Source organism: Ambystoma mexicanum, chromosome 11 (assembly GCF_040938575.1).
Source record: "Ambystoma mexicanum isolate Mex_15411 chromosome 11, UKY_AmexF1_1, whole genome shotgun sequence".
Classification (NCBI taxonomy): domain Eukaryota; kingdom Metazoa; phylum Chordata; class Amphibia; order Caudata; family Ambystomatidae; genus Ambystoma; species Ambystoma mexicanum.
This window is the reverse complement of record NC_090934.1, coordinates 901872721-901896062: the sequence shown is the minus strand read 5'-3', so window position 1 is coordinate 901896062 and position 23342 is coordinate 901872721. Positions and strand designations below refer to the sequence as shown.

The 23342-nt window shown below is 47.6% G+C and overlaps 1 protein-coding gene across 1 annotated transcript in view; it reads right to left on the bottom strand.

Moving 5' to 3' along the window:
* LOC138505065 (streptococcal hemagglutinin-like) overlaps positions 1-18842 on the bottom strand; it is a 125276-nt gene extending 106434 nt beyond the window's left edge. Inside the window, exons 1-2 of the mRNA XM_069625389.1 lie at positions 18765-18842; positions 13910-14243 (exon numbers count right to left, since the gene is read on the bottom strand). Of these exons, the coding sequence (XP_069481490.1) occupies positions 13910-14243; positions 18765-18842 (412 nt within the window). The remainder of the gene's footprint in view (positions 1-13909; positions 14244-18764) is intronic.
* Between the last annotated feature and the right edge of the window lie 4500 nt (positions 18843-23342).

Here is a 23342-nt window from a genome sequence, read left to right as displayed (position 1 = left end):
CTGTTGGTGACAAAAGGCAGTATGCATTGAGGTTCGAAAGCAAAGGCAATACCATAAAAATGTACGACTTTTGTTTTACCTATTCATACAGTGCAAGCAGTAGGACCCACTGTTGGTGCAGGAATTACAAAATTATTAGTATTGTAGGATCCAAAAGAATTTGAACGAAAAAGTCTCGAAGAAACCCCAGGATCGCAATGCTCATAGATGTGCTTGCCCCAATTGCGCATCTCTTCCGGCTGAATTCGCAAAGAAAACCATAAAAATTGTGCCTTCCATAATTATTCGCACAAAATATGCCCAAGGGACATTTCATGGTGCATCTGACAAGATTCACATATTGGCCTAATGCGTCAAAGGTGCATGCAAACACACATAAATCTCAGTGTTAAAACAGGATGTCACTCTGCAAACCTTTGGAGAGCACGGGAACCCCAGAAACACATTCCACCAGCATGCACTGCACCAGTATGTATTCTGAGGACAGCCACATTGGCCAGGATCACGACAAAGGGAGGGAGACAAGAACTTCACTGAGGAGGTGGAAGTGGTCATCCATTATATGGTAAACCGGAGGACACTCTTGTCAAGAAGAATGCACTGTTTGCAGTATTTACCACCAGTGTATATGTTTTTGGAGTAGCAAACCGCAACACTTGGCAGATAAAACAGCAGTGGGATGACATCAGGAGGTAAACAAAGGAAAAGATTGCAGACATGCATACCCATGCCAGTGGAGCATGTGGCGGGCCACCCATGCACAGCCGCCTGATTCTGATTAGGGAATAGTTGCAGGCAAGCTGCAAATGGTAGCCGTAGAGGGCATAGGAGAACTCAGCAAAGCAGCACTAGGGTTCGGTATGTTACCACACCTTCATACCAGCCTGTGTTTCAACCAACAAAGGTGGTTCAAACAAGGTGAAAGGCAAGCAGCAGAGGCCCATCTAGAAGTTATGTCAATCAAACTCATATCCACTAGATATCATGCTTGGCAACATGGAATGGACAGGAGAGCCCATCACTGACTATGCATGTAAGACACAAATATGTGCTGTGCTAGACACACTTGACCAAAAAAAAGTCATATTGGGAAAATCATTTTTACCGGTTTGCTTTAAAAGGAAAAAATATGAACAAAAAAGATCGAAATGTATTTATTCATGGATCAAAATTGTGTTATATCACATAAAGATTCAAGCTTAACAAGAATGGTAGATATAGATTTTTTGAATTATTTCACAGAGACTCATGAACAAATCATTATACAAATTCACATAGAGCAAACATACAAAGTGATAAAAAAAAGGCTAACATGTACATATTTATTTAAAAAACAATATATCAGTATGGTGTCGACGTGATATAAACATTTCAGCGACTGGTTAGAATCAGGGTCAGAAATAATTCTGTTTTGTTCCCTTCATAGCTAATATACTGAATATTTAGCATTTATATCACTCTTCAACAGATAACACACATTGGCCCTCATTACGACCCTGGCGGAAAGGGGAAAACGATGGCGGAAAAGCAATACCGCCATCGAAAAGCGCTCGGTGCGACTATGACCCGTCACCGCAAAGTACGAAGCCATTAGCGACACCGTAGTGAACGCCAACGCTAACTGCACTAAGCACGCGCGCGCGCACCATGCCAAACCGCAAACACCACCATGGTGCAACGGTACGCCAATTCCGACCCTAGCGGACATGTACCTAACGCCATCAGGCATGGCGGAATGGACCATCCCGCCATGGCGAGAAATACGGCATCGTGAACCAACCGTAAATGGCCCACTGAGTGCCTGTACTCCACTCCCTGGCCACATTGCACAACTCCTGGCAGGCGCAATGTACTCACACCATGCAACCAGTGAAATCTACAATTCACCCATGCATGCCAACGTAGAAATGCATGCAGGTGTTCAAAGCGCCCCGTGAGTGGGCATCCATGTACGGCATGTCACCATAGCCGTACTGATGCAGCACAGGCATGTGAAGGTACAAGACATCAAAATGGAAATCAAGAACACATGACACAAAACAACAGTAGTCCCCCATCGCTTGCCACCAGCGCAAGGCAACATCCAAAACAGCATCCTGAGGGGGATTGCACCAGCCCTGTACTCTTGCCAGTAAACAAACCAACCATCAGCAGAAGCATGTACCACACAAGTTGGCAGAGTGACTGAGCAGCCAGGCACATCCCAAGAGGGGCCGATGGGAGCTGCAGGGCACAGATGGCATCAATACAGAAGCTATTCCAATGGACATGACCCCAGTCCCCCTCCAACAAACGCACGCAAACACAGGCACCTGTGACCAGCCACATTCTGAACATCCCATCATACCATCAATCGACCTGGCTGACAGGCACCAGTCGGCCAAAAGCCAATCCCCCGCCCCTGAACAGCACATCATGTAAACAGTCACAATGGCAGCCCCTATCCGTGACCACACTGTGCTACGTAGGCAAAAGCGGCCAGTACTGTACCACACAACTCAACTCAGAAGGCGGAACACAATGCAGATCATCTCGCAATACATACCGCCACAAATCGAAAATCGCCACATCACCTGCAAAGAATAACGCAACACGCCAAATATCGGAATACAATTTAAATGCACATCCAAATGACAAAGGCCTCACAGCAATTTGTAAAATAACACCAAAACATCCATCATCACCGAGGGCTGCATCTGCAATAATTGACCAGCTTCCACTTGTGTGACGCCCTGTACCATCATGGCACACAGGGCCAACATCAACGTTCCAAAAGGCAACATGGAAGCGGCAAGAACCGCAGGTCCGTCCCATGAGGCAGGCACTAGTCCAGCTGAAAGGCCGAAATGTTGCACCTAGCCACCAGAACAGCGTAAGGGCATGTGGCCCATTGGCGATCGTCCCATAAGATCGTAATGGTGCTCCACTGATTCACCCGAAGCTGCAGGTGTCGAGAGTAAAATCCATCTGGAGGAGTGGCGTACAGATGGCATCTGCAATAGGGCAGGAGATACCTGTCACCAAAATGAAACACAAATTAACCGATTGCACTACAGGACACATGATGCATCACTATCTTCATTCAACACACCAAATCCACACCCATATGCATGCTAGCCCACTCCAAAGGAATATACACACCCCTAAATCAGTATCGATACATAACGAAACCAATCGAGGTTAATACACCATTGGCAACGTCGGTTACTGTGCATGCGTCCGTCAAGATAGAACCCATGACATGGGATTAGTAACGTGCCTAGACACAAGTGTATGAAGGCGCGTCGAGACAGGGAGGATCCGACAAGGGCAGATAGACGTAAGTCCCACTATGGCAGCCTTGCATCACATAGCGCAGGGGAAGGGGATTGAATCAAAAAACACATGTACATGGCAGACCCTAAATGGAATCATCTGTCCATGCATCCATTCATCATTCCCTCATCCCGCAATGAAAACGCATGAACATTCACTCACATAATATGTGAAACTTCCATCGCGTCTGTGCGTAATGCAGTCTGCAAAAACCACTGTGCTCCTGGCCGGATCTGTAGTGTCGTGAAGCTAGATGGACTTGGGAACGTCCTGCCTTATCGTCCACTACGCTATTGCGCATCCCATTCAATTCATGTCATTCATTGCTTGCTCGTTATGGGCCCTGTCCCAAGGACATTCAACAATAGAACGTTACATTTCCAGGCAGACCTGTGGGCGTCTCCTCACCGCTACTTCGCAACCAAAAATCCTGGCCTTCGAATTCCTCACTTGCAACATTACGTCGAAAAGGCTTCTGTGAACGCTTGCATTCACAATTACATCAATGTAGTGCGGCTGTGTGTCATAATGCTAACTGGCTGCAATCACAAATGGGACGCCACGCCCGTCGGTGAAGTACGATACTGTGCTGCATGAGGGTCGGCCATCGATCGAGCCATACATACCACTGACTCTTCACAGGTATGTAAGCGGCTGCAATCATAGCATGTGTAACAATGGGAGCATAGCATGAAAATCAGTCAAAGTACATCACACTGCCATCGGGATTTGATACATGATTCCAATCCCAAGATGCCATGCGGCCAAATGCAGCCTTACGTGCGGGACGTGCTCGGCCAGAAGGGATTGCATCCGCCACAGATTCATTCAATCAGCACAGGTGGAGGCCATACAGGCCGACAGCACATATATAGCAGACCCAAACCCCTCCCACAACCACTCCCACTCCAAAATGCTACCGGCAGGACTAGCGATGTTGGGCCTGGGGCACCAGATAGCACTGCAAGTGCTACAACTACAAGAAGACGACGAACAACAACAGGTACAACAACCGGGCGCACAGGGGAGACGGAGGAGAAGGAGGAGGAGGAGGGCAAGGCAGGGTCAGCAAGGCCCACAAGCACTGCCACTACCAACACGCAGGCGGCCCGCAATCCCACGCCTCCGAGCTGATCCGTTCAACCTCACTGCTGAGCAGATCCACACCCTCTACCGTTTGGACCGGGACACCATAATCGCCATTGTGGACATGACACATGCTGACCTCGTGAGCATGATAGATAGCCCAACCGCCATCCCACCCCTACTGAAGGTGGTGTCTGTACTCCACTTCCTGGCCACAGGCACCTACCAGCACACAGTGGGACAGTTGCATGGCATTTCACAGCCACTGTTCTCACGGACACTCTCCCAAGTGCACGATGCCCTCCTGAAGCACGCCGACGACCACATCACACTACCACGCACGTACCAGGAGATTACCAATGCAAAGGTGGGATTCCATGCACTTGGCGGCATCCCGGGTTGCATTGGTGCCATCGACTGCACCCATGTTGAATTGGTTGTCCCACATGCCATGGAGGTCCAGTACCGCAACCGGAAACAATTTCATTCAATCAATGTGCAAATGGTGTGTGACTCCAACAAGATCTTTACGCATTGTTGTGCCAGATTTCCAGGATCTACCCATGATTCTATGGTCCTGAGGAACACAAGAATACCACGCTACATGGAGCGACACGCAGGGCACAGATCCTGGCTACTCGGTGAGTCTCATTCCATGCATGACATCGTGGCCCATTTGATGCGTCAATGACCTTGCAGGAGGGGGGGGGGGCTACTTAGCACTATCATTCCACTGACACCCTTTATTCGTCCCATACAGGTGATGCCGGGTATCCACTGAAGAGATGGCTCCTTACACCAATCCGGAACCCACAGAACCAGCATGAGGAGGACTACAACCATGCCCACTCACGTAGCCGTGTGGTCATTGAACAGGCATTCGGCCTACTGAAGGCTCGTTTCCGCAGCCTCAGCAGGTCTGGCGGGGCACTCATGTACAGCCATGAGAGGGTTTCTAAGATGGTCATGGCATGTGTCATGCTGCACAACATGTGCATACGTAGGAATGTGCCCATGCCCCCTGACGCTGTACTGCATGCACCTGAAGATGATGATGATGAGGGTGGGGATGTGGAGGCACCCCAAGGAGTCCATGAGGCACAGGATGCACGTGCAATCCGACAGAGCATCATAGATGCATGCTTCTAGCAACCACGCATGGTGCCTATTACACGGAAAGGGGACCTGTGGCACTGTGTGTGTGTAGTACAGGCACATAGTGGACTGTACGCCTATGAAGGCCTCGTACGCAAATATCAATGTCCACACATGTCATTGGATGATAATGAAGTGCTGTATTGTTAATGTGATTTGATTCATACACCCTATGGACCCGCCACCCAGTGAAGCCCAACACACCCCCTCCACCCTACTTCCTCCCCCCCCAACACCAGTGTCCAAATATGCATGCTGCCCGTGGGTAGACGCTATTGCAAGCCCCCTCTACGGGTATCAGGGGCACCCCTGCCCGTGGAGCGCAGGTTCCTGCCAGATCTGCGTTGGGGGCTGCCCTGGACGGAACTTGCCACGGATGACGTCTCTGCCTGCTCGCGTCCATGCATGTCTCTGAGGGTTTGTGAGAGCTCCGAGAGCACACGGCGCACAGCAGCAAGTTCAGCACAAACGTCTTTGGACGTCGCATTCAGTTCCCCCCTCAGGCTCTCGGTGCTTTTCTCCATTTGTGCTCTCAGGCTCTCGGTGCTTCTCTCCATTTCTCCCCTGAGGCTCTCACTACTTTTCTCTATTTGTGCCCTGAGTGTCTCGGTGGATGTTTCCATGGCTGCCCTGGAACCCCCGCATTCATTCGCATGGTCCTTGAGTAGCGTGGACACTTCCTGCTGTTGCTCGATCAGCAGGTCGAGGGACTGTTGCCTCTGCTGGGCCATGGACATTTGCGGTGGTGTGACAGGGGGGCTGCTCAACACATGTTGCCTTGGCACAGGACTTGTGGGGGTTGGCCAGTCGTCGTCTTCTGGGTGCCCCTGCGTGGTTTCGTCATGGTGTAGGGGATGGGACATGCAGGGGGATTGGGAAAGGTCATGGATGGTACCTACGTCGCCAGCACTGTTTTCCGTGTCGGAGCATGCTGGCATGACAGCTGTGTCACCTATGGTGCTGCTACCACCAGAGGCAGTGCCATCAGATACGTTCTTTGGGGGGACCTGTGGTGCTGGGGTTGTGGACTTGCTGGCTGCTGGGGTGCCTGTTGCAGTCCCCTCCAGTGTGCTGGCACTTGATTCCTGCTGCTGCCGTGTCTTGATCCTTGCACCTGAGGTGGAGGCTCTTGGGACGTTGGTCCTGGCCCTCTTTGCAGGCGTGCTGGTAGGGGTGTCCTGCAGCTCGTCGTTGGTATCGGACCCTGTGGTGGAGTAAAGAGGGGCGAGCGTTAGTTATGGGTCTGTCGGATTTGGAATGGCAACGTATCAAATGCATTGGGGTGGTACATGAGGCTGATATGGGACTGGGCCTTGGAGGTGGTCTCATTTTCGTGTGGATTGAGGATGCATTCATTTGGCTGCCTGCAGTTAGGGGGTGCATGCTGCACATGTAGGGGTTGTTTATGGCATCTTGATTAATTTGTTTATTCATTCTGACTTTTAGAGGGCGCTGTCAGGGCAAAGTATGTATTGCACTATGGGGTCACATGGTACTGCACATGTTCGTGGTTTGTGGATTTCGCATTGTTTCTCTTGGCCAACCTACCTGATTCTCCGGATGTCGGCACTCCTTTCTCCATCCCTCCGACTCCCTCTATGCTCTCCATTCCTATGGTGGAGGCGCAGATCTCCTCCCAGGGGGTCAACTTGATGGGCGACTCTGATCCCCCCCCGGTAGCTGTGGCGATGTTCCTGTTCGCAGAAAGTATGCTGCGTACGCGGATCCGCAGGTCGTCCCACCGCTTGCGACATTGCTGTGGCGTGCGGGGTGTTGTCCCCACCGCACTTACGCGCTGTGCCACAAGGGCCCATATGGCCTTCTTGTTGGCAAGGGCCGTCCTGGTCATTTGACTGGAGAAGACGACGGCGGCATTTTCCTGCAGGGTCTCGGTCAGCACGGTCAGTTCCTCTCGGGAGAAGTGGACCTGCCGCTTGCGATCACACGCTTTCTTGGCTACCTTTCCCATATTTATTTTTTTAACTGGGGTTGCTAACGGGTTGGGATGTGTGTCAGGGTCGGATTTTTAATGGTTGTGTTGGGATTCGGATTTTATAGTTGTGCGGCGTGCTGTTTCCCGTTCCGGCCACATGCTTTTACTTCCGTTTCCGTATATTTACGGTGCCCGTAATTTGCGGTGCCCGCTCATTACGGTGCCCGCTCATTACGGTGACCGCTAAGATGGGTGGCGGTATTGCACCTGGTGCAGCGTACGGCGGCGGTAAGGGCCGTTTTGGGGTCATTTCCGCCATCGCAGCCTTTCGGATTCCGCCATGGCGTAATGCTCGTGCCCGATGGGTCGTAATTAGCCGCACTTTGCTCCTTCGTGCAATGGCGGAAACGCTATTTACGCTGTTGCGGTCCGGTCAGTCAATTTCCGCAAGGGTCGTAATGAGGGCCATTATTTTTAAATCTTTTTTTAATGAAATTCATAAACTTACCAAAGAGTGATCATCAAACCTACAGTTGGGATACTTGATCTTTAGGAGAGGTGTAACTAACTGTATATGCTCATCCCAACAGGCCCCTCTCAAGCCCATACCTTTCCTTGGAGGACAAGACGAGCAAGCAGCAGCAGAAAGTCTGCACTCAACTTATTTCCAACTGGAGCACTCTTGGTGAGGGGCTCCTCAGCCACTGAAGAGAGGTGCCAAATAGCAGGTAGGTCTTGGGACAGGAGGCTAGGACCAGAGAAATAGCACAACGCTCTCAGGGAGGAGATAAGGGTTGTCGGCCATATGTTCTCTGAGACATCAAATGCCATACAACGCACAGCCCACAGGCAGGTGAGACTTCAGATGCAGCAAAATGCTAAAATAATTTCTGTGCTAGAGGAAGCATATTGCAGCAATGGCGGCAGGGTCTCTGAGCATCTCAAGTATTACATGTGTGAACTAGTGCATCTGTGAGATGCCAGGTCCAGAAAAATGTGCATCTACTTTGTGCAGACCAGCTGCATCATTGCTCCTCCTGTTGGTGGATGGTTTCTTTGCAGGCTCTTGTGTGAAACCACTATCCTACGCCCTCTTCACCCTACTAAACCACCCCCACCTCCTTGTTTGCAGATCCGACTGAGCACCAATTCCGTTGGTGACGGCGCGCAGTATAAATACCTTTAACATTAACAATGTTGTCTATCTTATACTTGCACCCAGAGGGACACCGCAGCTGCCAACACTCTTGAAAGTGCCACTGTTCCAGAATGTTTCTTCTCAAGCAATGTGGATGAAAGAAACAGTTTGGCATGGGGGTTTCAATTCCAGCTTGTTGCGTTCTAAACCTACATTCTTCCCACAGATGCCTCTATTGTAAATATTCAGTGTAGCCTGGTTCCAGCACGAACTGTAGGATTAGGAGCTGCCGAAGAAGCAGCCACGGAGATACTGTGGGTTGGGATTACTGGCTTCCTGCCTGACACGGGACATATTAATGAACATGCCACTGGAAGGAGAAAACCTATTTGGCAGAGGTGGATAATGCACTAGAGAAGGCGGAAAAAGTGAGACTTTGAAGTTCATTGGAATGCTTTCAAGATGACCCGACATCAGAAAGGGAACAATTGAAACAAGACTGAGGTTTAGCTCACAACAACCACCCACCTAACAGACGGCTTTAAAGCACCTCACAGTACCTCAACACAGGGCTAACATGGGGTACAGATAATCCCATTACCAGCAAAGTCAACATTGCCCTAACATGGATAACTAAGGGGTTGAGTTGGCTCTGCTAACACAAAACAGTAACTGCACACACCAGTAGCTGTCCCATCTCTCCCCATAACAGCCGGAGAAGAGAATTTGCCTTTTTGCCCATGAATGTGAGGCAATCATCACAGGCCAATGAGAACCAGACACAGTAAAATATGGCTACTGCATCGAGCTCCTGATTTCTCTGTACCACATAAAACAAAGGAAATCTTGGGATTCATAAGAAGTACCTTCAAGTTCTCCATTCAGAGTCCAAGGCACTCATAATAACACAAAAATAAAATGATGCAGGTGATTTCTTCTCCAAACGATAATCTGCTAACCAGATCCCCTTTGTTGCATCTCTGTGCCAAAAGCATAGTGTAGTTGTGCACTGCTGTATCAGTAGCACCCACTGCACTTGTGGTGCAGTGGCTGGTTCAAAGGTGCCCACTCGACCACCGCAGCGACAGCCAAGTCTCTGTGGCACAGGGGGAGGGGGCAGCATTTAAGATATGCTCCCTGTACCCAAACTACACTGATCATGAGTATCCCGTGCTTGTGGCAGGGTGCTGGAGTTTAGGCATAGTGCATGGCACTACTTATGATCATGACCGCCACATCCAAATTGATATTGCATATGTATCAGCTCCTGTGACTCAGCTCTGCTGTGGAAGGAATGTGTATTCATGCCAGACGTGCGGATAATGTCAAATGGCAGGCCAGAAACCCAGAGGAACCAGCCTCTCTGTCATCCCCTTTGTGAGGGCCCGTAACACCCTCCCCCAGAGACAGACACACACAGCAGTCCTGGCCCCAGGTATCAAAGGAGAACACCCATTCAGGAGCAGTAGCCTCACACCAGGGTGCTGCATATCCAAAGGACTTTGTTGTCAGTAAGGAGGGAAGGTGTGGGAGTAGGATAGGTAGGAGGGCTCTGGACACTGTGACACAGGATTTTTATTAGAAGGCCTAGTTTATTAGAAGGCCTAGGCTCAGAGCACCATCCTGAAAGTAACTAAAACCTCTTTCTGACACGTTGCTTGTACTCGACTTGCTGCTTGTTTTTGTATTGTGAAATAGAAGCTCAGCCTCCTAAAGACTGACGCAACTGTATCCCTCTCTGGCACTTACTCTGCCGCAGGCACACGAGCCCGCACAGCAAGGACTACAAGTCCCAGAGTGCTCTCACGCCCACATATAGAAACGTCAGGCGCTTCAGCGCCGGCGCTTCTGCAACGAAGCCGGTCTACGCCGGTCCACGGCGTCCGACGGCTCACGGCCCGAAACGCTGCCATTTTCGACATAAGGGCGACACAGCAAGAAGTAAGGTATGGGTCGCCCAAATCTAACTGAACTATTGTCCCGAAACACAATCTTACAGCAACTAGGATTAGTTCAAAATTATCTCAGACACAGACAAGAGATAACACCCTCCAACGCAACATTGACAAGTAGTACTATACCCAAAGCCGCCCTCAACACGAAACCCGACTTGGAAATAGAAGATGACAAAGATCATCTCAAAATTGCACTATTAAACACCAGGTCCATGCCTAAACATGCACAAGAAATCCATGATTACATCACGGATGAAAACTTAGACATCCTATGCCTTACAGAAACCTGGCTACAAGAGCCCGTTGGACCCACGATAGACACAGCAGTACCTACAAACTACAATATCTACATAAAAAATAGAGACACAGGAAAGGGTGGAGGTGTGGCGATCATCGCAAAAAACTCACTCAAACTCTTTGCCTCTCCTATTCAGTGTTCAGGTTGTGAGGTCATTCACCTCAAACTCACACCCACCCCAAATAACTGCATCAATATAATCACTATTTACAGACCCCCATCTTTAGTATCAGATTTTAACGATGAGATCGTGACCCTACTTAACAACCTTAAATCAACCAATTCAGAGACCATATTGTTAGGTGACAGAAACAGATAGAGGGGGAACATACAGGACCAGCAAGCCATTTCCCTAGAAGAGGACTTAGAGAACAGCGATTTCACCATTATTAATAAAGAACCTACCGCAACTACAGGGAATCAACTAGATTGGATCGTCACAAACAACCCCAAAGTTACCATACTCGGCACTTACCCCTGCATATGGTCAGACCATTTCAAAATTGAAATTTCTCTACCACTGAAATTCAATAAGGGAAAACTAGCTAACTTGCCAAAACCAGTTATGGCCAGAAACCTGAAAAAGATCACGAGTAGTATGCTCTCTGAGGAAATGCAGAAAATCATGAGCTCCACTAAGGACGAAGACCACAGTAAACATATAATCTTGACTTACAACCAAGGCATGTCAAAACTGTTAGACACCTATGCCCCCCTGAAAGAGAAAAAAGTTAGACCAACCCAAAACACCAAAAATGGTTCACTGCTGAAGCCATTAAGCTTAAAAAGGACAAAAGAATTCTTGAAAGGAAATGGATAAAAGATCCCTCCGAAACTAATAAAAGCAACTGGGAGACAGCAGACCACTCACATAAATCAAAACTAGTGGATTTGAAGAAAAACCACTATAATGATATCATAAGTACTGCGGCAAACTCCACTGGAAAACTCTTCCAAATCCTTAAATCCATAGATAAGCCTACAACACTCACACCACCGTTCCAGCCAACCGAAACAGACTGAGAATGTTCAGACTGCATTTCAAAACAAAATTACCAAAGCCAGAGAAACTATCATTAACTGCCAGACCACATACACTCCAGTTAAAACTTACCTCATAGAACATAACATCGAGACAGAAACCCCTAAATTCCAATTCCGACCCACCACAGTTGACATTATGAAAAAAACGCTATCCACCATGAGGTGTACCTCGTGCTCAGAAAATGTTCTTCCCCCTAAACTTATTCTTGAAAACCCTGATATCTTTGGTCCCTTTCTTACAAGAATGGTAAATGCCTCATTCAGAGACCATACTGTACCCAACATCATCAAAACAGTCACGGTCACACCTTTACCAAAAAAACCAGACCTTAACCAACAGGACCCTGCCAACCTAAGGCCCATCACAAATTGCAATTTTCTGCTGAAAATTATGGATACAATAGCTACTGATCAACTTCAAAGCTTTATAGATGAAAATAACTTACTGCACCCACAACAATCTGGATTTAGATCCAGCCACAGCACTGAGTCGGCGCTATTAGACCTCCAAACTGAAATGCTCTCCATCCTGGACAGAGGCAAATCAGGGTTACTGATACTACTGGACCTCTCGGCGGCGTTTGATTTGCTAGATCATGTCAAACTCCGGGAGGCCCTCGAAAAATCTGGCAATTGCTCAGAAGGAGCCATCGAATGGATTGCCTCATTTCTGCAAAACAGACAATCCAAGATAGTTTGGGGAGACAAAGCTTCTAACACCAAATTAGTCGATTGTGGGGTCCCTCAGGGAGCCAGTTTCTCCCCCTTACTTTTTAACCTCTACATGCGATTCCTTTGCACCATGCTTTCCCAGATGGGTATATTTTTTACCAATTTCGCTGACGATACCCAACTGGTATTTGAACTCAGTGGGAACTACCAAATAGACAATGATAAACTTTCTCTCCTATACAACACCATCGAACACTGGATGAAAGAAAACTGGATGTGTTTAAATGGATCTAAGACTGAGCTCATGATATTCGGATCTACACAGGCCAGAAAAAAATTGAGCCCTGCCTTTAACTCATTTACCATCAAAAACATCCAGATTCCAATATCAGCAAAAGTAAAGACCCTAGGTGTGAATCTTCAAGCCTCTCTTGGCGCTGAAGCACATACAAACTACCTTAAAAAAAACTGTCAGTATCATCAGATTCTCCTTAAAAAGATCAGGCCATTGCTAGACCAAAATAACAGCACCATCATCGCTAGGGCCACTATATGGTCTAGATTGGACTACGGAAACTCCCTACTCTTGGGAGCTAATAGTAAGTGCTTGAAAAGATGCCAAACCATCCAAAACAACGCCATCAGAACGATCACTGGAAAATCATGGAGAGAACACATCTCCGGAGAAAGGAAAACCCTCCATTGGTTGGCTATGGAGGAGAGAATCTCCTTCAAGTCTCTCACCATGGTACATCGCTGCCTATATGGCGCAGCCCCGGCCTACCTCAAGAAACAGTTTAAATGGTACGAGCCGCCCAGGAGCCTCAGATCATCAAACACAGGCAAACTACAAACCATTATAACTAAAAAACAACATGGCCTTGGCAAGGCCTTCCCGACATTAGCCATCGGAAAATGGAATGACTTACCCACCTCATTAAAACTTGAGCCTAACTACCTCACCTTCAGAAGAAAACTGAAAACCTTACTTTTCAAGTAAATCCCGGTAACATAACGACTCAATTTAAGTTAACTTAGGCCCTTTCTCGCCTAGTCCCATCTCCTTTTTTGTTGCCCAGTCTACATGTAAGCGTTCTGATGCCCGCGGGCTTTAACGCTATATAAACAAATAAATAAATAAATAAATAAATAAATAGTAATAAGGCTATGGTTAGACTTTGTATTATTCTTTTGGTATTTCAGTTTTTCAGGCCTGGAAGTTTCCTTCTGGACACTCTGAACTAAAGGAGAAAACGTAATTCCTACCTTGGGGTCAAGGAAACTCCTTGCTCTCTTAGGTTTGTTAAAAATACCTAAGTCCTTCATATCCATTTGGATCACCCCCACTGTAGGTGGTATTTCAAGAGAAACCATATTTTGGATTTTATGAACCCTCTCCACCATAGGTGGGTTTTCAGGAGGTTCAGCCACTTCTGATCTAACTGGTGGGCTTTTTACCCTTATGGACATACACCATATGGGGTGGGTGACTGGAACAATAAGGTTCTTGCCAGCCCTAGGAATTGCCTCCACAGCATGTGGTCGAGTGTCTAGGTTTTGAGATTCAAGGACTACCTCCACTGTCTGTGAGGTTTCAGATGGACTTGCTACCTTAGCCTCAGCTGAAGGTAGGGACACATCAGTGACCTGAACAAAGTTATTACACAGTGTTATATGTTCAACAGGAATACTTAAGTTCTTGTCAACAGGGTACAACCACTTCCACTCTAGTTTGGTTGCCAAGAGGTTCTTTCGCCTCACTGTTAACTAAAGGTGGGGTCACACAAGTGACCTCTAACTTTGTGGGCCTAGGGGATTGGTCCCTATTTTAAGTTATGGGTTGCACACCCAAGTGCCCTTCAGAGTGGCAGTTAATGCCCTTTATCTCGGAGGAGGGGCCACCTAAGGGGAAAGAGCCTCAACCTTTTTACAAGGTGGCTCAGCTGAGTCTAAGACAACAGCTTTTCTGTTACATTCACTAGTAACAGGCCCTACAGGGTACACAGAGATGGTACCTTCAGACCAATCTTTATTTTCATGTTCCCTTAAGGGGTTTGGATATTCAGAATGTTTCCCGGTACGTCCCCATTCCCATTTGAGCCCCCATTGGGCTCAATAGGCATGGGGAGGATGCTAACAACGGGCCCGTTTATGATGTGCCTGTTGTTAGCATCCTGGTCTGCTAGTGGGTCCCGCTCTGCATGTCTGGTCTGACCAGGTGTGCAGAGCGGGGCCCGCTGCAGACCTTGTAATGTGGCAGCCTGGAATGAACCGTGCCTGTCCCTTACCAGCACTGTTCATTCCGTGGCCGCCTACCTCGTAATGAGGCCCATTGTTTTTGGAGTCCTAAGGTCACTTGGAAGGAAGGGCAACAGCAGGCTTTGGTTGCACAGCAGCCTCTCCGGTCGCTGGAAATCATCTCAGCTGTGTTTTCTTCATCTTCCTCTTCATATTTCCTTGCTTCTGGGGTCCTGCACTCTGTTGAGGGGGCTCAGGCTCAGTCAGTCCTGCTTCATGGGAGTCCAGAGGACCTTCCTAGAGCTCTTGGCCAACTTAAAAGCAATGCACACAAACTGGTGTTCCTCTCCCTGGCTCTACGGTTTCCAGCAGCAACTCTGTGGAAATTCATCCAGCTCTGAGATGGATGTCCAGTTAGCTTACTTTGGAGCTGATTGGTCCCACCGACTCAAGGGGAGAATTCATCCTTACAGGGGCTTCTCTGTCGATGCAAACTTGGCATTTCGGCACTGCAGCAGGGCTTCACCGGGCAAACCAACGGTCCAGGAGTTGCAGCAGGTGTCCTCTTCAAGTTCTTCTTCGGTTCCTTCGTCCAGTGGTCGACTCTGCCTTCCAGCCAAAAGACTTGCCTTTTATACAGTTCTCTCCCTTTCATTCCAGCTTAGCTGTCACTCATCCAGCAGGGTGGCTGCCCTTGCCGGACAGTCAACCAGCCAATCATCAGAGTGCATTTGGGTCTCCTAGGAGACGAAGCTCGGGGAGTTTCGGGCACCTCTCTCACTTCCTGCATACCCCAGACACCCTGGAGCCAGAGGCAGGCTTCACTCATGAATTCTGCCAAATGCAAAACAAACAAAGGGACCAAACTTGGTTTGGCGCGCAGAGTAAATGCCAAGAAGGACCTTTCCACAAAGAAATGGCAAAAAAAGAAGACTGGGGCCATTTTGACAAAAATTGCACCGTTGGGTGCTTTACTGCAGCTGCAAACGCAGCCCGCAGTAAATGCACACCATGGTAGTAAAAACAAAACCACTGCCACCAGCCATTCAGTGAGGAAAGGGTAACATAAAAATGTTACATGAGAAGCTAGACAAGGGGGATGCTGGAGGGTTACCCCAGCATCCCCCTTGTCTAGCTTCTCATGTAACATTTTTATGTTACCCTTTCCTCACCGAATGGCTGGTGGCAGTGGATAGTGTGTGCTGGGTCTAGAAAGTTACAAATGTAAGTAAAGTCAATTTCACCTTACTGCTCTGGGAAACAGTAGTTCATCCCAGAGAAGGCAGTTAAACCTTGGGAATTCTAAGAGACTTCCCTGTGTCACTGCACTAAAGGTGCTGTGTGACACAATGTAAAAGATGATGCCTGGAGTTTGTCCGACTCCACAACCAAAAGAAAAACAGTGTACAAAAATCACATTAAAATACATGAGAGAGTGGGAAAAAGGGTCTCACTCTCTTCAGGTTTAAAAAATCAAGTCCTCAAAATCCAGCAAAGTTGCTGGCGGTCTCTAAGGTAGAGGGAATAGGCACATTTCTGAGAATTGTCACTAACACCTTCCCAGTAGGAGAACTGCTGTTCACTAAAGTGACACTATCTATGCTGTCCACTACTTCCTCCATCTCCTTACATCTCATCTACAGGCCCCCAGGACTAATTTCCACATTTGAGGATAACAGTGCGGCTCTTCTAGCAGCAGACATAAAGCCACAGTCTAAAGTAATTGTCCTTGGTGACTTTAATCTAGGACTTAATGACTCCACGGACACTCATGCCATTTCAGTTGCTAGCACAATTGAATCACAAGGTTTCACCATGTGCATCACTAATCCTACTCTTGCCAAATGCTGCCCCTTGGATTGGCTCGCTGATCTTAATTGCAATACCAACATATCCAACAATGATGCATGCCCATGGTCAGACCATAATGTAATACTCTTCACCATCAGCACCAGTTCCCAACCTAGTTCACCCACCCCACTAGCCCCGGCTGCTCCTACACACAACCACCACAATATAACTCCTAACAATGTGCTCCCACTGCTTTTATCGCTCACTACCTGCGTAGACCATACCAGTAACCCAACATCCTTAGTGGACCTCTACAACCAAACAATGGAATCAGCTATCAAAGCAACAGGCCCCAGGTAGAATTTGCAAGGCCAACCCCCTTGCACACGCTAACTCTTGGTACACCCCTAACCTCAAAGATCTAACAAGGAATAAACGAAATGCAGAGAACATATGGACAAAAATCTCCCTCCCTGGAAAATAAACAGCAATTTAAGATACTAGCATCTGAATACAAAAAAGCCACTATCCTAGCTAAAAGCAATGCCTATAACACTAGAATAGAAAACGCAACCTCCAGCCCAAGAGAACTCTCTTCTATCCTACGAGAACTGGAATCGCCCTCAGCCACCCCAGACAACTGTACCAAAGACCAGCTATGGTGCACGAATATTCAAAAGGCACTCACTGACAAGTTCACGCTCCTGCAAAATAAAAACTCCAAATAACCTAAGATCACACCAACAGCCCAGCGTATTCTTCTCTACCTAGACCATATCCAAGATTTGAATCCACTCATATCACTATGGATGAAATGATCAAAATTATCAAGGGACTAAAACCTTCGAGATGCCAAGGGGGTGCATCCCTGGCTACACTCATTAAAGACTTTGTTGAAAACATATTCCCTTTTATCACAACTCTGATAAATAACTCCTTTACCACCAACGAAGTACCTAAAAATCAGGAAGAATCCTGGGAACTCCCACTTCTAAAGAAACCTACACTAGACCCCAATGTGCCGACCAACTACCACAGTACCCTTTCTACTTAAAATAATTGAGTAGCCTACACCCAAACACAGAACCATCTGGAAACCCAGAAACTTCTCGACCTGCGTCAATCCAGCTTCCGCCCTGGCCACAGTACTGAAACGCCCTATTGGACGTAAAAACCTAGATGGACCAAATCAGAGACATAGGTGACTTAGCTATTCTCCTCCTTTTAGACTTGTCGGCAGCATTCACCTAGTTAACCACAGCATTGTGTGCAATCACCTGGATCAAGCTGCCTGCTTCTCGAAGTATGCCATAAATTGGATTGAATCATTCCTCTCCAATCGCACCATGAGAGTCTTCTCTAATATAGCCTCAGCACTTCCTACCCCCGGTTACTTGTGGAGTCCCCCAAGACTACCCTATACAATATATTCACTAAGCCTCTGTTCAATCGCTTTGATAACCTGGATGTCACCTACACAAACTATGCGGATGATACGCAAATCTTGTTACCAATTACTGGAAACCACGAATTAGACACCAAGTGTCTGAATACCATCTATTTAACTATCCAAGCAGGGATGCTGCAATATGAACTCTGCCTAAAAGATGATAAAACTGAGCTCATCAACATAGGAAGCCCAGCTAAGCTAAAGACGTTACCATTAGCCTATAAATCATTTGACATTGACAGCAATAACATTTCTGTTGCAAGAGAAGTAAAAACGCTAGGTGTGGACCTTGACTCATCACTTACCCTAACTAGGCAAGTGAACGCCATTTCCTCAGCTTCAGCCTATACTGCCAAACTCATTACCTCCTGCAGACAATTCCTAACCCCAGACAACTGCATCACACTGGCCAGAGCTCTGAACCTCTCTTGGATAGATTATTGCAAGTCCCTCTTCGCTGGAGCTACAGTAAAAAAATATTAACAAACTCCAGATAGTGCAGAACAACACTATTAGAGAGTCCCTAAATATCCCAAAAAAGATCATATCTCGTCATTCAGAAGAAACACCCACTGGTTACCAGTACAGGAACGAATCAAAATACTATCCTTAACACACAAATGCCTATCAAATACTGCACCATTATACCTGTCCAAACAAAGTTCCTAAGTACAATTTACAAGACCTACCCGATCCACATACTCAGGTCTCCTAGCCTCCATGAGATTCAAACGAAGTAAAGCAGGTGGGTCCAGCTTCCCGGTCATTGTGGCCAAATATGGGAACACCATGCCCCCAGCCAGAGCTAAAACAAGACCCATCCCTCTGGTCTTTCCGGAGAAACCTCAAAACGTGACTCTTTAGCCAATCAGGAAACAGTGTCTAAGCAAACCTTGTCTAAGGTAGCATTGTAACCAACTCCTTATACAATGCAACCGACTTCCTAAGCATGTCCACTCAGAAGTCCAAGCAAACCTTGACTAAGATTGTAATGTAAACAACTTCTAAAGCTATGCTAATTTGATCAAGTAATGTAACCGATACCAAAGCATTTAAGTAAACTTGGACTAAGACTGCAATATAACCAACTCCTTAAATAATATAACCACAACCTCTGTAACCAACCTCATAAGCTTAAGCGCCTTAATTCCCAAGGGCTTGGTGCGCTTTGCAAATAAATAAACTAATCTAGAATAGGGCTGCAAGGCTTATCCTTGGCCTCAAGCCAAGGGACAGTATCTCTTCTCTTCAGGCTCCTGGTTGCCGCAAGGATCAAATTCAAGACCCTTTGATTCATCCATAAGGCTGTCTGGGGCCTGGGACCACGATACATGCAACTTTCGCTAAATATTCTCCCTCCAGATCCCTTTCGATCTTCTTGCTCTAATTCTCTGCTTGTCAAACGCTTCTCCAAGCAAAGAGCTGAGGGCAGATCTCCTTCTTCAGCTGGCTCCCACCTCTGGAACAGTCTCCCTCTCTGTCTTGAACCATATCACCTCAAGTTCTGCAAACAACTCAAGACCTTTCTCTTCTCCTCCTCCTTCTCTCGCTCCCTCCCATGCTAACCAGCCCATCAGCCACTGCGATTGGCGACCCAGTCCCTGAAGAGTGCAATGGGGTCCTGGCCATCTGCCCAATCGTCACCAGCTTCCTGCACTGTTGAATCCCAGGTTCAGGTGTTTTCTCCATGTCTAGGTACCCCAGGTCTGAGCGTTTTCTCATTGACTTCAGTGTTTCAAACCTAGGTTCCTCGGATCTAGGCATCTCCACACTCTAATCAGGCTCCGTCTCATCTAGCCGGTCCAACTTACGGTAGCTGCCACCCTCAAACGCTCCAAGCCCCCTCCAATCCACCCACCTTTTTGCCAGACCCTAACACGACCATGATGACCAACACACACTCGAGCCGAACACACCAACCACCAAGATCACCACCTCTTACACCCTTTTCAAGTTCACCAGTATCACACTCACTGACAATCACACACTGCCACTCTCCACACGTCCGCCCACCCACAAACAGGAGGAGCGCTCACGAGCTCACTTACCTGCTGGGTACCCCACGTCTGGCCACCATGGAAAAAGACAAAGGACTTAGTCGCATTTCCATATGGCAGCGGACATTTTTTCCCCTTTCTTTCCAGAGTAAAAATTATGAAAGCCACTGCCCTGCCAGTCGGACCTGGCCGGCAACGGCCTAAAGCCCGAGCTTAGCTTGGGCATGTAGGCCAGTACCGGCCATGTCCGCTCTCCTGGCTGGGCATGAATGCCACATTACATGTCTTCTGGATCAACATTTAAGTTCCCCTGGTTCCTTTACAGAACATGATGAGCAGCAGTGCATGCAGTTTCATTGTCAGGGCCATAAGACTTATTCAAAACATATACAAAACTAGAGGGCATTGCAATTTACCAAACCTATCAACAGCCCAAGCCACAATTCTGTTTGTTCTCTGGTGAACCAAGAAACAGCCAAATTAAAGTATTGCCGGACATGAAGGCTTCTAAACCCAATGGGGAAGCTTGCACTGCAAATCTAATGAAAGCCCCAATGCGAGACCTGGCAATAGCTCACTGGCAGTGGAGTAACTGTGCTGAAAATGTTGGGGGGGGGGGACCTGACATCTGAAGAAAAGGTGCCCCATCCAAATGAATGGGGACAAAATGGTGTGCCATGATTTTGGGGGGGACAAACACCCCTGCCCCCCATAAAATTACACCCATGCTCACTGGAATCAGGATCTTTGCTGAGCAGCCCACAAATGGCCATGATCTTGTTGCTTTTAAACAGCAACACAGCGGATAGAAATCTTATTGTTGGGTGGCAAGATAATTGAATGAAATGTCACCAAGCAACTCAAGGAATTCATGGAATCTATGTGACAGGCAATCTGGTTTAAGGCCATACACAGGCAAGAAGTACAGAATGAACACTTCTGAAAATTAGATAGAACCCAATTTGTTGCCCAGAAGTAACCAATAATTGGAATACTTCTGTCCCAGAGAGACTTATCATCTACCATACATCACACAGACCATCTGAGTCCCTCACAGCAGCGACCAAAGCATGGATGCTGTACTTTGGGCCCAGGAAGCATGGCATGTCTAGATTTCCTTGCGCCTGGAGACCATGCAAATCATCATAACATAACATTCAAATCTACCCTTGGCCACGCGCAGTCATATCCCCCCACCCCCCCCCCATTGCTGGTGTAAGCGCCGGAATCCATAGAAATGAACTGAAAAAACATGAATGGGATATTTATTCGAATTTCGGCTGGATTAAAATTACGAACACCCGAAAATTTCGAATAAATATCCCATTCGGTTTGATTATAGTGAAATGGGGGAGCGGGGGTTGTGTGGGCGTCGCCTGCAACCTTGTTCACTATAATCCCAATGGAGGTTGCGGGGTGTCCGCCGCGACATAAAGATGAAAGTTTTTTGGGAAAAAAAGGACCCTGCGGCGTCGGTTCCCACGCAATAAGGTTCTTAACCACACTCAAATAAAAATAATAATAATTTAAAAAAATCCGCTGCTGCCAGCTCAGGAGTGGTTCTGCAAAACATGCTCAGTTCACACAATCAAAACGAATGGCTTCTTTTTTTGTAATGAACGTGTCTCCATGAAGCAGGCTGTCCCGGACAAGAGTGAGTTTATTTTTCAAACCAGCCCTCTGACCGTGTAAAGTATAAACTGGTTGCTTGGGATCTCGTGTAATTAATGGTGGCTGCCTTGCGACAATAGGATCTTAATCAGGCCGGGAGAGGGCTGCCTGACTTTGCCCGCCTGTCAAATCGGGATGTAATCGCACTCACTCATGCTGCTAATTGAAACTGTGCTCAGAGCTTCATCACTCAAATTCTAATGCTTTTTTTCACATGTTCTTTAGTGTTTTGCCATATCCTCTGAAAACGTGCCATGTTGACAATTGCCATAAAATGCATCCTTCTTGGCACTAATGAAATATGCAGCAGACTGTTCCCAAAACATGTCTTGGGCGCCTGCGTCCACCCTTCATCAGGTGCACTTCAAGGGCAGGATTTGCAGAATGTTTTAGCGTGGTGCAAAGTGACTTTGCACTGCCAACAAACACCCTGATTTCACTTTGCACTGCGGTAAATGGGCCCAATTCACGGTGCAAAGGGTACCTTTTCGGTGCAAAGTGTTCTGTAAATTAGGGCGCTTGTTAGCAGTGCAAAGTCACTTTGCACCAGTACATAGTTACTTTGCACCACGCGAAACATTCTGTAAATCAGGCCCGGTGTCATTTGATGCATCCTCTAGTAAGTGCAGAACTGGGTTTTGAGCCTAGTTTTGGCACTTGACCCAACATGTGTGTTATTCTGGGCAAATCAGTTTATTCCCCCGTGCCAAACTGTAAATGACAGCATACTGTCTAACAATATCCTATTTACGTGTTACTCCCCCCCACCTCCCAACTGCACTGTTTTGTAACTCGCTGCATGCATAAAAGGTTGCTCCAGGGGGCCACGGGTTAAAAGGGGTGAGGGAGAGTGGAGAGCAGGCGAATGGTGTGGTGGGGGGGGGGGGGGGGGTTGCGGTCCACTGTGGTGTATGCCACTGACAGGTACACACAAGTATCAGGGCAGCTGATTGTTCGTCTTCCAGAAATCCGAAGATGTCACCCCCACAGTTGCTGCACCTGTACCCCATGAAGGACTCCAATATGGCCTTAATATGGGTTTGGTGGCATTACATCTGGTAACGCCAGTGAACGCATTTATCTTACCAGGTTCTGCATGATTCAGCCATGTGAATCCTTCTGTTAGTGCCCTTTTTGGAGTGCCATGGGACGCCATGGACATGTGCAAGTAACACAGGTGGATATTACTGCAAGCAATAATGCGTTTGTGGCTACCTTCACACCGAAGCAAGTGACAAACTGAGTGTGTCGGAGTGTGAAAACACCCAGTACTAGTGGGGACCCAGGTTTGCTCAGGTGTATAGCGGTAGATCCAAGGGAGGTCCATGTGTGTGTAAGGTGCACAGGGGGCCTGGGGATAGGCCTGTGAGGAGTTAGTGGGGGGAGCTTAACTTGCATGCTGACCTTGGCCCTTTTGCGCTAAGTGGGTGTGGGGGGTTTCAGGTCTGGACCGGGCACAGAGGTCACAGGGGACCCAGGACCTGCCATAATTTATGTTTTTGGGAATCGGGCAGGATGTTGGGTTTGGGATTCGTTGCCACGACAATCATAGTAAAACGGTTAGTTTTTCATGCACACTATTGCGTTTTGGTGTTTCAT